Source organism: Chiroxiphia lanceolata, chromosome 5 (assembly GCF_009829145.1).
Source record: "Chiroxiphia lanceolata isolate bChiLan1 chromosome 5, bChiLan1.pri, whole genome shotgun sequence".
Lineage (NCBI taxonomy): Eukaryota > Metazoa > Chordata > Aves > Passeriformes > Pipridae > Chiroxiphia > Chiroxiphia lanceolata.
Window position 1 is genome coordinate 57,574,734 of NC_045641.1, and position 16,676 is coordinate 57,591,409.

Genomic DNA, 16,676 nt, shown 5'->3' on the forward strand with positions numbered 1-16,676 from the left:
AGGTCTTCATTCCAAGCCTTAGAGAACCTGAAACTGTATTGCTAAACAAACATTTCTGGGCATTATTAACCTGAAATATGAAATATGAACATCCCTGAAATCCTTGTTAAGTAACTCTGAAGTGTTTAGTCCTTAATTAACAGCAAGTATCAAACTTATCTGAGTTGTTAGTGTGGACATTCCAGAAGAATTCATATCCTGGAATTGTCCAAACATTATATGCTTCTAACAGCTTCGTACAGATTTGTTTGCTAGCAGGTTTGTCTACAGATAAATTACCAGAAAAAGAAGTTTCCCTCTACTATTTTTGGCATTGACACTAATAAGATTTCATCGTGATTCCTGCATAAAACTTTGCTACGCATTTCCATTCAGAAAGTTTCTTTCACATCACTTTTCAATCTATTTTGTGTACAGACTGATGATTAAGAAAAAACAAAGATACTCACAACTTAAATAGTTTTGAAAATAGTATCTCAATCTATATAACTTCACAGTTTTCATGTACCTATTTCACATTTAAAAATTCCAGAAGAGTACTATGAGATTCTCCACATTACAAACACTGTCCTTTAAGTACAGGCTACTATTCAACTAGTCTTTGAAGCACTGCTCAGCACAAACTTTGGGCAAGTAGATTTCTAATAACAGCCTTTTTGTATGCACCAGTTACAACTCACACCATCAAACCGTAAAGAATGGCCATTTGAGAAACAAAAGGAAAACTCACATGAAGTTAATCAAAATATTCAGTAGTGGTGTCTATAGACACTTGTTCAAAAGTGATTGTCACGTTTACAGACCCACTCTTGCAGCACTCCCTGCAGTTCATAATGCTGTGTCACATAACACATTTTTGAGCAATGCAACAACAAAAATGTCACCTGCATCAAATAAGCTGTTACTGGACATTCAGAAAGCAAGCAGTGAGTTCTCCAGGGCTAAGACCACCGGTGTCTGACACACAGATGATTTTGCAACATCTTAAACTTCAGGGACAGTACAGAAATCTGAGACTCTAGGTCTTCTTTTCTATAGAAAATTCATGTGGCAGTATAGAGCATATCCATGCCAACTGGCCTTGCCACCAGCCTACCTCTGCAGGCTCAACATCCACCACATTAAACTCCTTTGCATGTCTAGCCACTGCTATTGTGCATATTGAATCTTGTATTCAAGTGAGCAACTCTAGATAATTTTTAATTCATTCTAGATCCTCAAGTTTGATTTTTTTTCCCCACAACTTTATAGAAGGAAAGTCAACATTCTCCCAAGTAAACTTGCCTGTATGTTAGAAGCTGAAGGTACACTTTATCCTAGTAAAGCGAAGGACTCTTTCTGCTTTGAAACAGTTTGCTGAAGACAAAAAGCATCTCCAGATTTTACTTGAGACTCTGTACCTCTTTAGCTATCTGTTCCTTTACTGACTTGATGTTGGTACAACACTTCATCTCAAGGCTGGGTTGGTGAAGCTCTTTCCAAATCACATCCTCTCCTTCATTCAAGATAAACGCCATTCTACCTCTTTCTTCAGGCTTCCTTTTGTGCAACATCTTAGTGCTCAGTAGATGAGCATAAGCAGTCTGCTTATCTTTCAGGAGCTTTTCATAGTTTGCAATTCTATTGTGTTCCTTACTTAGGACATTCCTTCCAGCACAAACAGCTTCCTTGCTGTTTATTTCTTCAGTTTAGTCACAGTAATTTCATAATTTACATCATGAGAGGCATTTATTATCCAACTTTCTAAGCTTATACTCTTCAGTTTATTTCTTCATGTCATTTCTCATAAGCATTTTGCACAACATATTACCAGAAGAGGTGACAGTTTTGTCCTTCTTTCTTCTTCTGAGAATTTCCAAACCGTAACAAATTTCCTCAATATAATCAGTTTTGGACACTGATGGTTTTTTTTTCTCCCAGTCCTAACTTTAGGTTCACAAGTTTTTTGTCCCAGTTGGAAAACAAAAAGCAGAAAATGCACATCATCAAGTTTGGCCATAGCTAGCTAATACATAGCCCCTGTCATTTTAGCCGGGCCAAAACCATGACAAAAAAAGATGTATAAAATGCCTCAGGGAGAGCGTGAGATCTATACAAGTTTCTTCTTCCTATTGGTAGTGTGGAAGCATGAAAGTCAGTTGGGAGAAAAGTCAAGAGGGTAAAAATAACTGTCACCAAAAATACAGTATGTCTGCAAATGTGTAGAATGAGGAGGAGTACGTACTGTAAAATTCATTCACACAGAACTAACTCACAATCAAAAGGAGGGACACAGAGCTACAGGTTTCCTGTTTCTATGATTCATTACTTCATCTATCATTTGTTCTCTCAAAATGTTTGAACAGCACTAATCTTTTAATTTTTATGATGTATCTTATTTCTCACTCAATTACAGACCCCAATTTCTGCTATATTTAAACAGAACATCTGAGAATGGGATTATGCTGCTCATGACCTCAAAACTCAGAAGACGATGATATTGTCTCTCGAACTATGCTGCAACCTCTGGGCTTGCTGTTTCTCTGCCCTCTTTCCTATTTCCAAGTATCTTGTCTTGAAATACCTCATTATACACCAAAGCTTGTACTTTGTCTGTTCCTGCATGCAGAATTTCAGAGCTCTACTCGTAGGCTTGCGAGCAATAACATCCCCTCGATCAACCAAGCTGAAGTACATGGGCTTTGGGTCTCTCAGATTTTCCTATTCTGTAAATTCTGACCAGGCGGTCTGACTACTACATACACTACATGCTAAAACTGAAAGACTGAATGGATATACTACCACAGACATCCAGACAGATGAAGAGGCTCAGCATATCCTGTTCATAACATACTCAGGAGTTTCTCAGATATTCTGAAACAAGTCCCAAATATTCCTTTCTCTCAAGAAGGCGTTCCTTTATGAACCGCTGCAAACACTTTGCATATTCAAGCTGTAATCTTTTGGTCAGAACTGCTGGCGGGATGGTGAAGTTTTCCTAAATGCACTTAAAGGACTTAAAAATGGTCAGTTGGAGTTACTGCTTTTCACTTGAGCCCCCACTACACATTCCAATAAGCACAACCTCCACTAATACCTACAGAGCAGTCCAATTTCATCACACTTCTTCTTTTCTATTCAAGTTTCTCCAAGATCTGTAGGGACTTAAAAAGTACAGTTGTCTGTCTCAAACACTGTCAAGGCCACAGAAGGAACTTGCCATAAGGGAATTTGAGATAAGCACAGAAGGGAGAAATTATGACAGGAAGGCACTTATTCCAAGCCTAGCTGAGGAGAGATCTGGTTAGCACACCCTGGTTAACATATCTGGACAAAAATTCCCACTGTAGGGAACTACGGGAAAGGAAGCAACCACTCATACACTCCTACCCCAAATTATGGGAACAGCATCTCTGACCACCCCATGGATACCTGGAACCTGGACTGTATAAAGGTGGTACCCCCAGAAGAACAACTCCAGGACCCCCACCACCAAGAAGCCAGGGTGGAGGAGGACCAACAGCATCCTGCTAGATCCACAGGTGACTATCTTCTGCTTGACCTCTCTCTCTTCCCACTCCCTCTTTTCTATTTCTTTCTATCTCTCTACCTCACATTTACTGTTAAATAAAAGCTGTATTATTGACTTGGTCATATGGTCTCCTCTGCACTGTAATTCGGGCACAGGCATATCTCACCAATCTGATCATAACAAGATCTTAACCTGTTTCCAGTAAAGGATGCTTGTTTGCACCTTTTTCTACGGTGAAGATTTTGTTAGATGCCTCTAACAAAACTAAGTGATCCACTACACCTAAGAGGACCAGGAAAAAAGAAAAACATTAAGAAAGTACTTTCAGACTGGAGGAATTTACTGCAGATCTTCTACAGCAAGATGTACTTTTCAAACACATTGACACAGGCTCCTGGGTCAGTACATGAGCTTACCAAAACTTCCTCGCAGCATTCTCCCTTCGGCGCGACAATTAACAACTAAGCTGTACATTAATGCATCAGCAGACCCATCCGGGCTGCCGATCACGCGCACAAGTGTTATTATCGCTTGTCTGCCCCGGTCCCCGCCCAGGCGCAGGGTCGCTCCCGGCTGAGCGGATGACACCTGCAGGACTCCCCTCCGGCCGCGCTCCACACTGCAAACACCACTCAAATAAAGTCTGTTTTCTCGCTACGTTTTTCTGCCTTGGTATCAGCCCGTGTGCAGGTTTTCCGCCAGCAAGGGGCCAGAGCCCCCCGGCTCCCCCGAGAAGAGCTGCCCGGCCCCGGCCCCGCACCCCCGGCCCGGCGGGGGGAGCGGCTCTCACCGCTCCTCTCCATCCGCACAGAGAGGTCCTGGGAAAGTACAACAGTGCTGCCTTCCCTCCGAGGTGGGAAATTTAAAAATAACGATTAAAACAAACCAAGCCAGAGCACAACGCCGCCGCCAGCCCTGGCGCTGGCGAGCAGCGCGCACAGCTCGTCCCGACAGCTCCGTGCCCCGGCAGCCCGGCGGCCGGGCACCTGCACCCCACCCACCGCACCCAGTCGCGACAGCTCCCCGCTCCCCCGCGCTTATCGCGACACACAGGCCTCCGTGGGGCGGGGTGGAGAGGGCAGCAGGCGGGGGAAGGGGCGGGCGGCAGAAGGGGCACTTACCGGGCGTGCAGTGCAGGGGGGAGGCCGGAGGAGGGACGGGTGAGGAAGGGGGCACCGCCGGCAACGGCTCCTTGGGGGCGGCGGCGGCCGCGGGCGCCAGGACGGGGGGCAGCATGAGGTACCGCTCGGGCTTCGGCAGGCAGCGCTGGCACACCGAGTGCAGGCAGGGCAGCAGCTTGGGCCGCCGGCTCTGGATGGGCTGCCCGCACACGCCGCAAGTGTCCAACAGGTTGAGCGGGGCCGCGTCCCCGCCGCGCTCCGCCGGGCCCTGCCGGCTCTCGGCCTCGTTCTCCCCGCTCAGCGCCACCGCTGCCCCCGGCCGATCCGCCGGGCAGGGGCCCCCCGCCGCCGCCGCTGCCGCCGCTGCCACTGCCGCCTCTTCCATTGTCCTGCGCCGGCCGCCGCAGGAGCGCCGAAGGGAGGCGGGGCGGCCCCGCTGCCCCCGCCGCTTCCCGCCCGCGCCGCCGCCGCCGCCTGCCCGGCCCCCGCCCCGCGCGGTGTTTGTGTGCCCGCCCCGGCAGCGGCTGCCCCGCCGCCAACGGCGCCCTGCGACACGCCCCGCGGCACGGCCCGCCCACGGGCACGGGCCCGTAGCCACGCCCGCCCCACCCCGCCCCTTTCGGGATCACGCCCCCCCCCCCCCCCCCCCCCCCCCCCCCCCCTCCCGCCGCCTCACGTGGGGCGAGCGCTTCCCCGCCCGCACCCGGGAACCGGCCCGGCCGCCGGCGGAAGCCCCGTCCCGCCCCAGCGGCTCCGCCCGCACGCCGCTCCCACGGGGCATCCGCCGCTCGCCGCTCTCGGGCGCTGTGCCCCCCCGGCCCGCACACACCGCCGAAAGGGCTTCCCACCCACCCGCTGGAGCCCTCTCAGTTCCAATGGCCGCACTCTCTCTTGGCTGGGCAGGCAGCCTGGCTCTGAATGTGAGGAGGAACTTCACTGTGCGGGTGACTGCGCACTGGAACAGGTTGCCTAGAGAGGTTTTGGAGTTTTCCTCACTGGAGAGACTCAAGAACCATTTGGATGCAATCCTGTACCATGTGCTGTGGGATGACACTGCTTGAGCTGGGGTTGGACCAGATGACCCACTGTGGTCCCTTCTAACCTCACCCATTCTGTGATAGGCATTTGTCCCCTGGGCAGGGCATTAAAGAGGTCACCCTTCTCCGCATTCTGTGTGGATGGGTGTCTATAAGTTTTGGCTTGTGTTGGGTTTGGGGGATCACAGCTATACCACCACATGCAGCCACGTTACCTGACTGAAACTACTTGGTGATTGGTACAATTAAAAAGGTACAATGGAGAAGTACAATTCTGGTTTGGACACAACATTTTATTGAATCAAAGGATGGTGAAGCACTGGAACAGGCTGCTCAGCAAAGTTGTGGATGCCCCATCCCTGGAAGTGTTCAAAGCCAGGTTGAATGGGGCTTTGAGCAACCTGGTTTATTGGAAGGTGTCCCTGCTTATGGCAGAGCCGGGTGGAAGCAGACAATCTTTAACGTCCCTTCCAACCCAAACCGATTCTGTGATTTATGAAGTATGCATGCAGACACAAAGCACTGCTTACACATTGGTTGCTGGTCAATCATAAACTGATACAAACTCCTCAGAATATTCAAGATGTCTGTTCTTAAAATCCCAGAGCAGCTAGTGCACTTCCTGCTTCCTTGCAACCCCATCAGGACTCTAACATAGGTCCCACAATAAATAGGACTATAAAAAAGCTCTACATGACAAAAGAGGAATTTCTTCAGCACAAGGAGCATTGTCATGATTCAGCATGTCTCACATCCATAATTTATCATGATAACAGGAGAACAATACTACAGGTTGTTTTGGGGTGGGGGAGGAGATTTAACTTTACAATGAGGAATTGCAAAGAGATAAATGTCATTCCCTGCTTAAGAATATCAATGGAAGAGACATGCCATGCATTCTCAACCCTTGATCTGCCTACATGTAGGGAAAAAACGCCACCAGAGAGAGTCTCCTGAAGCACACCTTCTTCCTCTCAGCCCAGCTACCTCTCTCCCTTTGCTAAGATTCACCAAGTGGTAGGATAACACCCGGTTGTCCTCTCTTCTCTGATCCCACACGTGCTGGTTGGGATATCCAACACCTTAGGATCATGTACTAACAATTCCTTGTGACAGGAGCTAACATGCTGTCCTAGTTAGAACAGCTGGGACCAGTTCATCATTGTATGGGTGTAACCCAAAACTGTGTATTCTATAGCCTTCCATGCCATTTCCCAGAAACTGTTATCAATGAACCATTTACACCATCTGCCCAGAGCAGCCTGACTCCTCAGGCTATAAACTAGGTGTTAAGAGGCCTGTGAGATAGGAGAGTGGTCTTGTCCTCACGCCCATTGAGGAACACCCCCACCCTGAGGGAGGTACTGGGCGTTCCTGCCTAAACTGGATGATAATCTTGGAGTCTTGGGACTTTTTTAACCACTAGTGGGATCCAGAGGAAGACTGCAACCACCACTCTCAACCAAACTGCAGATCACCACTCTTGACTGGACTGCAACCACCACTTTTCAACCAGACTGCAACCAGCACTCTTGACCGGACTGCAGTTGCCACTCTTGACCAGACTGCAACAGCACTCTCACCAACAGGTTTTCCCCTCTCCTTTTACTTTGGACTCAGGGGGCCAAAGAACATCACTCTATTCGTGCCCTGGGGTGCTGGCTTATACATTTGGGTTTTGTGGGTTAAAACCAATTGTTTGTCTGTATAGTCATACTTATTGTATTATTTTATTAAATTGTTATTCTGACTTTTAATCTCTCTTTTGAATTGAGTTCATTTCCCCTGCTGGTTTACCTTTAAACTAGCACACATGCTGAGAACATGCAAGTGTGAATGATGAAACGGGTTCCAGAATTAAAGCTAAGGAGGATGTTACAGGTTCTCTAAGGCAAAAAAGTGTCAAAAACACCATTAGAAAGGGTATGTGGGGAAACAGGCAGTAACTGAAGCATGTTTGATTAGCTTTAATAGGTGGAAACTGCGGAAATACAGTAAGTAACACATTTGTGAGGGATAATAGCAAGTCATAAGATCATCAAATGAGATGGTTTCTGAAACTAGTATAAACTGTTTCTCCAATAGGTGTCAACACAGGAAAATAGCAATACAGAGATCACCTGAGAAGGAACCAAGCAGATGCTCTGTTGCAAATGATAATCCCAGTGAGCCAGTATCCTAAAGATTAATAAAATAATAGGATTATGTTTCCTGAAAAGTTTGTTTGCTTGGGATGTTTGCAAAGCTCACTCAAACTGCTCTGTAAAATCTGTAGTCGCATAGTATCTGAACAGCATTTGATTTAAAATAAATGTTTGAACTTGCATAATTTGAATTTGAATGTAGAACCTTCCTGTTAGTGGTGGCATATACTAGGAGTACTCAGGACAGGAGCAAAAAGGGTATAGAGGAACAGAAATAACCACCCTGAGATAAACAGCTGTTAGTACATGAAGACAAGGGAGTGAGGGAAAAACCTTTTAAATGTAACTGCATTGTTTAGATGACACTGAAAGAAGCTGCACCCTTCACCACGTTGCACTCACATGGTGAGCTGCACTCACAAGGGTGCACTGCTTTTAGGCCACAGCTACACCCTGTCTGGCCATCAGGGACCCTGGGCAGAGCTGACTTGGGGCTGCTTGTAAAAGGTCATGTAGACAAACCTGCCATGGGGCAGTATGTGCTGTACTCTCTAAAGTCTGGAAACAGATGATGACTTTGTTTAGTTTCTGACAAAAAATTACTTGTTGGGTTCTTTAGTGTTACACTGGGATGAGTCAAACCAATGAAGAAAGAATGAGGATGGTGACAAGCTGATAGTCAGCTTAGAAAGCATGGAAATCAAGGTGGCTGGATGCAGGGAACATCCAGAAGCTGAGGTTGCTTCCCTCTTCCACACTCACAGAAGAACTTCAAAGCTTCCTATGCCGCTCACAAGTAACAGTTTCTGTTTACAATTTATGAGTTTTAGTATACCCTCTGCTTCTTCTGGACATCCCAATTAAAGCAAATTCCAAAATATCCTGCCTTCTGTTTAGATACAGACTTTGTGATTGCAGTCTAGATCTTTGCCATTTTTAATCTAGATTCCTGCAACATACTCCACAAAAAGTTATCGTTCAGAAACTGCAGCTGCAGAAAGAAATGGCTACCGACTTCCCAGCAGAACTTCTCAATGGAGAGCTCGTAGTAGGAGCTCCTTGCACTTAGAATTTACTTCTTAGGTCTGATTTCTTACTTTTGTCCCTGCTTCAGTTTGTCTACTCCCTGTATTTCTAGATTTTTGTAGCAGTCAGTCATTCAGCCCCTACAGAATGCAGCCCTTCCCAAATTACCCCTAAACATCAGCATGCGTGTTTCCTCCTCCCAGAACAGCAATGTGACGCTAAATAGTCTCTTCCCAAAGTTTTTTTTTAAACCAACAAAGCCATGGGGCTTTGCAGTTTGATCTGGATAGCTCAGTTTAACCTTTATGTGGCAACAGTGAAGGAAGTGGTGAGGAGATTGAGCACTCCATGTGTATCATTAAAAAATGCTTTTGCCACTGCAGTCATCCAAGAGGTGGATGTAGCAGCTTTTTGGCCAGACTCTACTACCAGCAGCGTAAAGCAGTCACTGGGAGGATCTGTACCAAAATATACAGTATTTACTAGTCTGGCTTCTTTTGACAAATGGATAACTTAATATATGGGGTTTTTTCCTGTTAAGTGAAATCCATAAAATATAAAAGATGTTCACTGGAGTAAAGATGAGTGCATTAGGAATTCACTGGTAGGGAGATGTAATACATTAGCCTTTCCAGCAACAGTGAAGGAGAACTTTACATGCCAAAACCCCTGGAATAAGCAGTAAATGAACATAGTGCTTCCCTAGCTCTGCTGACTGAATTAGGAATTAATCTAGAATATGGCTCAGGCCTGTAGGCTGTGTTTTGGAACTCTACAATCAAGAACCCATAAAGCTATAGTAAACTACTTACTTGTCCTCTCACTCAGGAGAGAGTGAGAGAAACCCGATTTGGGTAATTTTCTTAGGATTTTCAACTTTCTGGTTTTTGTACTTCACTCATGCAACATTTACAGACACATACACGAAAAACCTCTTCTTCCAAATTGAGGAATGGTTTCTTAGAGACCTTTTTTCTGTCCTTATATATGTACTCTTTACCCAACTAAAATATTTCTTGAGCATCTGGCAAATAACCGCTGGCGCTCTTTTTTCACAATTGAAAAGAGATTCACTTGACCAGCTTGGCCTCAGCTGGAAGCTCACCACAGATGAGGCTGGATCTAGCACCCTGGAGTGAGCCAGCTGCCATGTAATATTTCCAGTTCTCCACCCAACGTGTCTCCACTGTAAACTATGGAATAACATCACCTCTGCACAGTTTCCCATTGGTTTCATGTGGAGGTCAATAAAGCTATCACAATCCCAGTTATGGGGGCAGAAACTGGAATGCTTTATTGGACTTACAAGTTCATATTTAAAGGACTGGGAGTCTACATATTCATCAGGGGGCTTGCATATTCATCAGGGGCAGAACTATTACAATTAGGGACTTTACAGGGATGCAGTAAAGGGGAAATCCTAAATTACAAACTTTTGGGTCTTAGCACTTACATCATAGGGGAAAACCCATCTTATCTTGGGGGAATTCAGGTTTACAGAATGCAAGGATCTAGGGAACACAAAGTGAGAGATAAGGTACAATAGGTCTTCTGCACAGGTTTGATGAGATCAGGGCATGGTTTCTCCGGGCTTGGGCAGGACATTCCAAACATGCCAGTTCTGAATGCCCAGTGTTTGATAAAAACTGCTGAAAATGACTGTGATATTCACAAACCCATTTTCTTCCAAAATGTATTTTTTAGAGTTAGCCTTCACTTTCATAGAAAGTTCCACAAATACATGGAAACAGCATAGATAACACGAACACATCCCAGTTAATGTTCCCTAACAGTAATCTATCCAGTTGTTTTATCTAACAGTTACAGGTCCCATCTCTGATCCCCAGTGAATCTGTGGAATCCTGTATCTCTCCTAGGCATGAGTAGGATGCTAGGACTGCCCATGCAGAGATGCTGTGGTTCAGAATTAAATCTCATGCCCCTTCCAATTCCCTGTGCTCACTGGCTGTGCAACCACAGTGGAAATGGGGCATCCCAGTGTAGCAAGTACAGCCCAGCCCAGCCCTGATAATTTAAGAGTGCAGTTGCAAGCTAACCCCTGATGAGTTAAACCCAGACATTCAGCCAAATAATCAGGCCAACAGACCATATTCCTAAATTATCACAGGGCAGCTCCAAATCTGTCACATCCAGTTTCTTTTCTGACATGTAAAAGGCCAGAAATATCTTTCTGCAGCAGCACAAGTAACCTCATTGGGTATTAGACTCATTTCAAGGAACTCGGGAATTATCCAGTGGGGACCACAGCTTCTGTTGATGAATCTCAGTAATCTCAGGAACTATAAGGTAGGGGGTATAGTTGTGTTGCCTACAGTTAGAAATTCAGTAATAACTGATTGCTTAGCTCCCTACCTGCCTAAAGCACTTCCCTCGCCCCTGTCTCTTTATGTTCTGAGGGTTTCCTACTTGGGTTCTTGTTAGTGTCAATGCTGCTGGTAGAACAAAATGAAGCACTGCAATCTCCTGTTAATGTATGTACAGAACAGTGTTTCTCAAGTCACCTGGATCCACTGGGAAACTGCAGCCCACCAGAATGAGATTCTGCCCTGACTTCATTCCAGAAGAGGGACTTCCTAAACTTCTTTTTGAGGGAGAATGGAAGAGGAAAAAAATGTTGCTTTAACAGTCACTTACAGCATCAGTAGCAATGGTAGTAGGTGAATGTACATGGAAAGGAAGTCCCAGGTGATATCTTCTCACTTCTCTAGTGTGAAACTTTAGCTGCAAGGAGAATCAAAGTTTGATTTTAACAAAAGATTCCCACGTTTCAGAATGTGCTTCCATTCAGATTAGGAAAAAGTTTCTCCAATTTTAAAATATTTTATAAAGAAAATTTTTGGGACATAGTCTGATTAGATTAAAAACTATGCTTTCAATACGAATAATTTGTTTGGATTTTGATCTTTCATTTATTACTATAGTAAATAAAGGCTATACTGCAACATGAAATACTTAGAATTTTTTTTGTCTAAAAAATATGTAAAAGACATTTACTGAATTACCAGAACTTTTACTTCAACTTCACATTTTTCTGAAGCATTTTTAATTTAAGAAAAAAACAAAATTCCCCAAACCTCTTCAGGTCACAAAGGAATATGGTCATTATGGTCATTACCTCATTACCAGTATTCCTACTAGACACCTCCCTTGCTGACCCCACCTGTTTTTCAGTTATGCCTTCACAAACTGTGCCATTTTTTGCCCATAGATCTTTGACTGAATACCCACAGTAAGGTACGTTTTGTTCTGTTCTTATTCTTACTGAGTGTCAGAGGTTTATTTTGCCTCTTGTTGACAGCAGATCGCATTAAATTACAAAGAACAGTCCAGGACCAAAAGTGCATTCTTTTTCACTTCTGTTCTGAAAAGTAACCATAGAATGGAGTTATGCAATGCAACGACATATTTTTTCCTAGTGATTTTAAGGTCAAATATACTCAGTTTAATGTAAAGGGTGTTTTTTAAAGTGTTATTCTGTCTGTTAAGCTACTGCAACTTGCAATTTAAAGCTCATGATATTCCTTCCCAATCAACAGTACTCCTAATGTACCCTTAGTTTTGACCAGAAAGTCCCTTTCTTTCAGCTTAGGGGTTCAGGGGTATCTATGTGAATCACATCAAGGCATCAGTTGGGAAAAACAGAATCTCTCACTTAATTTTAAATATTGTGTACATTCAGAAATGCCCTACTTTGCACACAGGCTTTACATCTGTGTGAGGGATTTGCATCAGTGTGACTAAATTAATTTTGCTGCATCATTGCGTATTTGCCTAATGTCAACAAGGCCTTTACTGTTGGCTATGCTGAATTAACAAGAATAAAAAAGTAGCATCGAAAACTTTCTTTAAGGTCGTTTGAAGATAGCATTCTGACTATACATACAGGGAAAATAAGAAGGGTTTGTTTGCTTTTATATATTGCTGCTTTTACAGAGTTGGTTTTCAATGAAGCAAAGCTTATTACAAAACACAAAGTCTATCTATTTGAGCCAAAAGAGCACGCTACAAATTTCCTGGAAAAAGATAAAATTAATCTTATCATAGGTTCTAAAATTTTATTTGCAGTAGCAGCTAGTTAGTAAATAAAACGTTTGCCTCTTCAAAAGTCTCTGAGCTATTTCGAGTTTCTCTCTTGTTGTGTCCCAAATGTTGTCCCCACAACTAAACCAGCCCCACAGTAGAAAACAGGCACCAGGACCAGCTGGAGCCAAACCAACTCTTATGTTTTATTATGCAACTTCTCTGAACAGCCCTGAATAGAGGGTGGGACAACAAAATAGAGGATAAACAAGTCACAACCCCATGTAAAACCACAGTGGATAGACATAAGACTCTGTTATTTGGAATAACACCTTCCAAGCTCTCCATCTATCTACGTCTGGACAGACATCAAGACTGCTGCACATAAATTTCAAGGCTCTTGCCTTGCCTCTCAGCTATGAAAGCCTTCTTTGCCATAGGAGGCATGGCAATATGACTCATTTGAGCCCCAAGCCTTAAGGGATGAGATATTCCAAGCTTCTCTCCAATTTTTTCTTTCTGCCATCACTATTTTTGGTATTAATTCTTAGGGGATTATATGACAATGAAACTATTCATGGTATTAATGCTTAGGGTATTATATCATAATGAAATTAAAGGGAATAGATTTCATATATAGGAACTTTGGATAGATAATATCTAAATCTCACACACTTTACTCTTAGTTACCTCAAGACATTTATGGATCTAGGCAAATACTGAAGATCTAAGAGCATTTCCTTCTCAAATTCCATTTGTTTGGTTAGTATCTGGCGGAGAAGGGTGGGAGACAGGCAAAGTTCACTTGGCCTTTGCTTTTCCACATGCAATTTCCAGCTGTACAGAAATTCTTTCCCGGGGTTATGATATGACATACAACTCTTTTGGCAGCGTGCCAGTGATGACATGGTGCCACTTTATCTGCTCAAATGTTCAGTCATGGCCTGAACATAGTACTGCTATGTGTTCCAGTTAGTTTGATGGGGCAGGAGGTTATCGTTCTTTGGTTGACTGCTGGAAAGAAAATCTTTAAAAGTCAATGACTATGCCAGTGGCAACTCTACTGTTCCATCACAACAAAGTTATAGAGCATTGATGATAAGATGATGTCCACTTTTCAACTTCTCAATCATACTCTCCTCTTGATTTAAAATAAAGGGGTGATTCTTAATTGCATCTATGATCAGAAACAGTATTTTGCAATCTAAAAAAGAGTACATAAGGTGACAAATATTACTCTAATTACTAGAAGCTGAGATGCACACCTGTGATTGTTGGTTCCATGCCATCTCTCTCTCTCAAAATATCTCAACCAAGTGGCCATTTCTGGAGAGACTTTTACATCCTGCTCCTTTACACTGGTATAGCAATCAGTAGAACTTGAGATTTACATAATCAAAAATACTGCATGCTGGCAAAATTGAAGGGCTTAAGGCTGATACCAACTTTTGTATCTGTTGACTTGCTGTATTTAAAATTTGTAATATAAATAGAGGAGTCAAAATGAGGCTTCAACTGTGTTGGTATGAGCCTTTGGAATTTCTGGTAAGGAGAGAAAAACAGATGTATATCAGGCATATTTTAGCTGTATTTCCTATGAAACCTTTAATGTGCTGTTACACCTTTTAGAAACGTTTCAGCCAAACACTGTCATATTCTGCCCCTCTTAGATTAGAACCTCAGTACATATTTTTGCTTATGTTTGGAGCAGTGTGAGCACTGTGCAGCCATAAAATACTGTGACAAAACACACTCCTTCACTCACACATGTATTTCCATCCTAAATGAAATGTAAAGCAAGCAGAGTTTGACCTTTAATTGGAGAGCTTTGTCAAAAGAAGCCATGTATTACAGTCACAGAAACCTGATCTCCAGATCTGTGGAGCTGCATATTTATGATTTTCTAATGCTTGAATAGATTTTAAAATAAACCAGACTGTAAATACAAGGGAAAATCTAACTGCAGCGTTATGAAGTTGTGCTATGCAGCACTCCAAATTTGTTTTCTTCACGACTCTGTAGAACTGAGGGCAATATGTAATTAATATCTAATTTATTTCTTGTGCTTCTATTAAAAAAGTCATATTCCAAGGGAATATTTTACTAATCTACAGTATAATGAATTTTAATGTATTTTTTGAAGGCATCATTCAACATTTCAGCTAGGATCAAAGGTTATGGTTCATGCATCAGAGACATACTCTGGAATTAAAGACAGCTGGATTGATTTTAATATTCATTTCTCTCTCTCTCTCTCTCTGTATATATATATGTACAGATAGATATATATATATATCACATACTTCCCTGGGAAAAATAGTGGATATGTAGCTCTGTTTGCATTTGCACAGAAATTGCATTTTCTTGTCCCATGGGCCTGTTGTGAGGGACCTCAAAGACTGAGATATCTCACATACCGTTGTAATTAGATGTCATGCAAAATAAGCAGCAGGCAGATATCCTAAATATTAAAATGAAGTTGGAACTCAGAAGTAATTTCTAATTTGCCATTATTGTTGTCCAGTAAAAGATTAAAATAATGAGAATGTAGCAATTTTTTTCTTGGTCTCAAGTGATAACTTGGTGTATTTTGCTCTCACCTTCAACACGCATAATTTTCATTTCAGGTACTGACCAAAACAAAGTTTTCCCAAGTTATTACTCCTACAGAGATTTAACTGTATTATGGAAAACATAGCGAGGATACTTAAAATTCAGATTATTGGCAAATATGGCTCAGCATAACTCTACCAAAGTATCTAGAACTAGACCAAGCTGGAATTCCTGACAGTCTGTCCTAGTGTTCCTAATCATAGTTTCGCAGTTACTGAAAGCTTAGTTCCCCTTTACAAAATACATAATTTTATTTCTTAGTTTCCGCTTGATTAATCGCAGGTGAGTGACAAACTGAGAATTAATGTAAAGCCAGACCTGAATAGTACCAGTATCAAGCAGTGAACACAACTTTTCCCTTGAGAAAATTTAACAACTAAAATAGGAGTGGTCAAAATTGTACATTAACCTAAAAAACCCTGCTGTTTTCTGATAAAAGGAGATAGCTATGATAAAACTGCATAACAGCATAGTCAGAAAATAGAAGTTGTCAAAAAATGTATGTTAGCTTAAAAAATTCCCCCATTTTCTGCATAACAGCACAGTCAGTTGTCCACTGATTTGTAAAAGATAAGACAGAAGTTGCTTTAAATTACTTATAGTTATCCAATAAGCCAGTGCAGAATTTTTCTATTTTGTAATTTTCTACAGTTTTGCCCAGATATGAATGCTAAATAGCTCAAGGTAATGATTCCTGCTCTTGGCACTGGAATAATGCCAGGCCAACACTGTTGACAGTTTTGGATGCATTTGTTAATGTTTTTTCTTTCATTTTCCTATCTAATTTTTCTTACATGCGTTCTTTTCTATCAAAAAAAAGAAAAGAAAAAAAAATCATCAGTTATCAGTATCTGTGTTTCCAGAACCCGCAGACAGTAGGAGCCTTCACCTTCCAATAATTTACTGTTAATATTCCATTTCAGTCTTTTCATTCCTTTACTCACATTTTGCCACACTGGACTGCCTTCTTCCCAATGTTGCTGCATTCCTGTTGCAGCCTTTAAGATTTCCCACCAGTGTTCTGCTAGGTCTGTGCTGACTGCCATATAGCAATTAGCAATCACATCCCAACAGCATCACGGGTTTGTGTTAGATCAGGAGTCATGTCAGATATACCACACTCTTCTTATTTGATTGCCTGTGATGTACCGTAGCTGAGGCACAGAGTTATATTAAGAAAAAT

General features: G+C 42.8%; 1 protein-coding gene and 1 long non-coding RNA gene across 6 annotated transcripts in view; both read right to left on the reverse strand.

The window, feature by feature from the left end:
• The window catches only part of TRIM24 (tripartite motif containing 24), a 57,748-nt gene extending 52,709 nt beyond the window's left edge, over window positions 1-5,039 (reverse strand). Inside the window, exon 1 of the mRNA XM_032689066.1 lies at window positions 4,633-5,039. Within this exon, the coding sequence (XP_032544957.1) occupies window positions 4,633-5,017 (385 nt within the window). The 5' untranslated portion in view covers window positions 5,018-5,039. The remainder of the gene's footprint in view (window positions 1-4,632) is intronic.
• Window positions 5,040-7,505: 2,466 nt separating this feature from the next.
• LOC116787456 overlaps window positions 7,506-16,676 on the reverse strand; it is a 108,250-nt gene continuing 99,079 nt past the window's right edge. For 4 of the 5 annotated variants that reach the window (XR_004357294.1, XR_004357296.1, XR_004357297.1 and 1 more), the window contains 3 exons: window positions 12,123-12,221; window positions 11,495-11,581; window positions 7,506-7,847 (listed from right to left, as the gene is read on the reverse strand). This is a non-coding gene — a long non-coding RNA (uncharacterized LOC116787456). The remainder of the gene's footprint in view (window positions 7,848-11,494; window positions 11,582-12,122; window positions 12,222-16,676) is intronic. The other variant, XR_004357295.1, reaches the window with a different exon arrangement.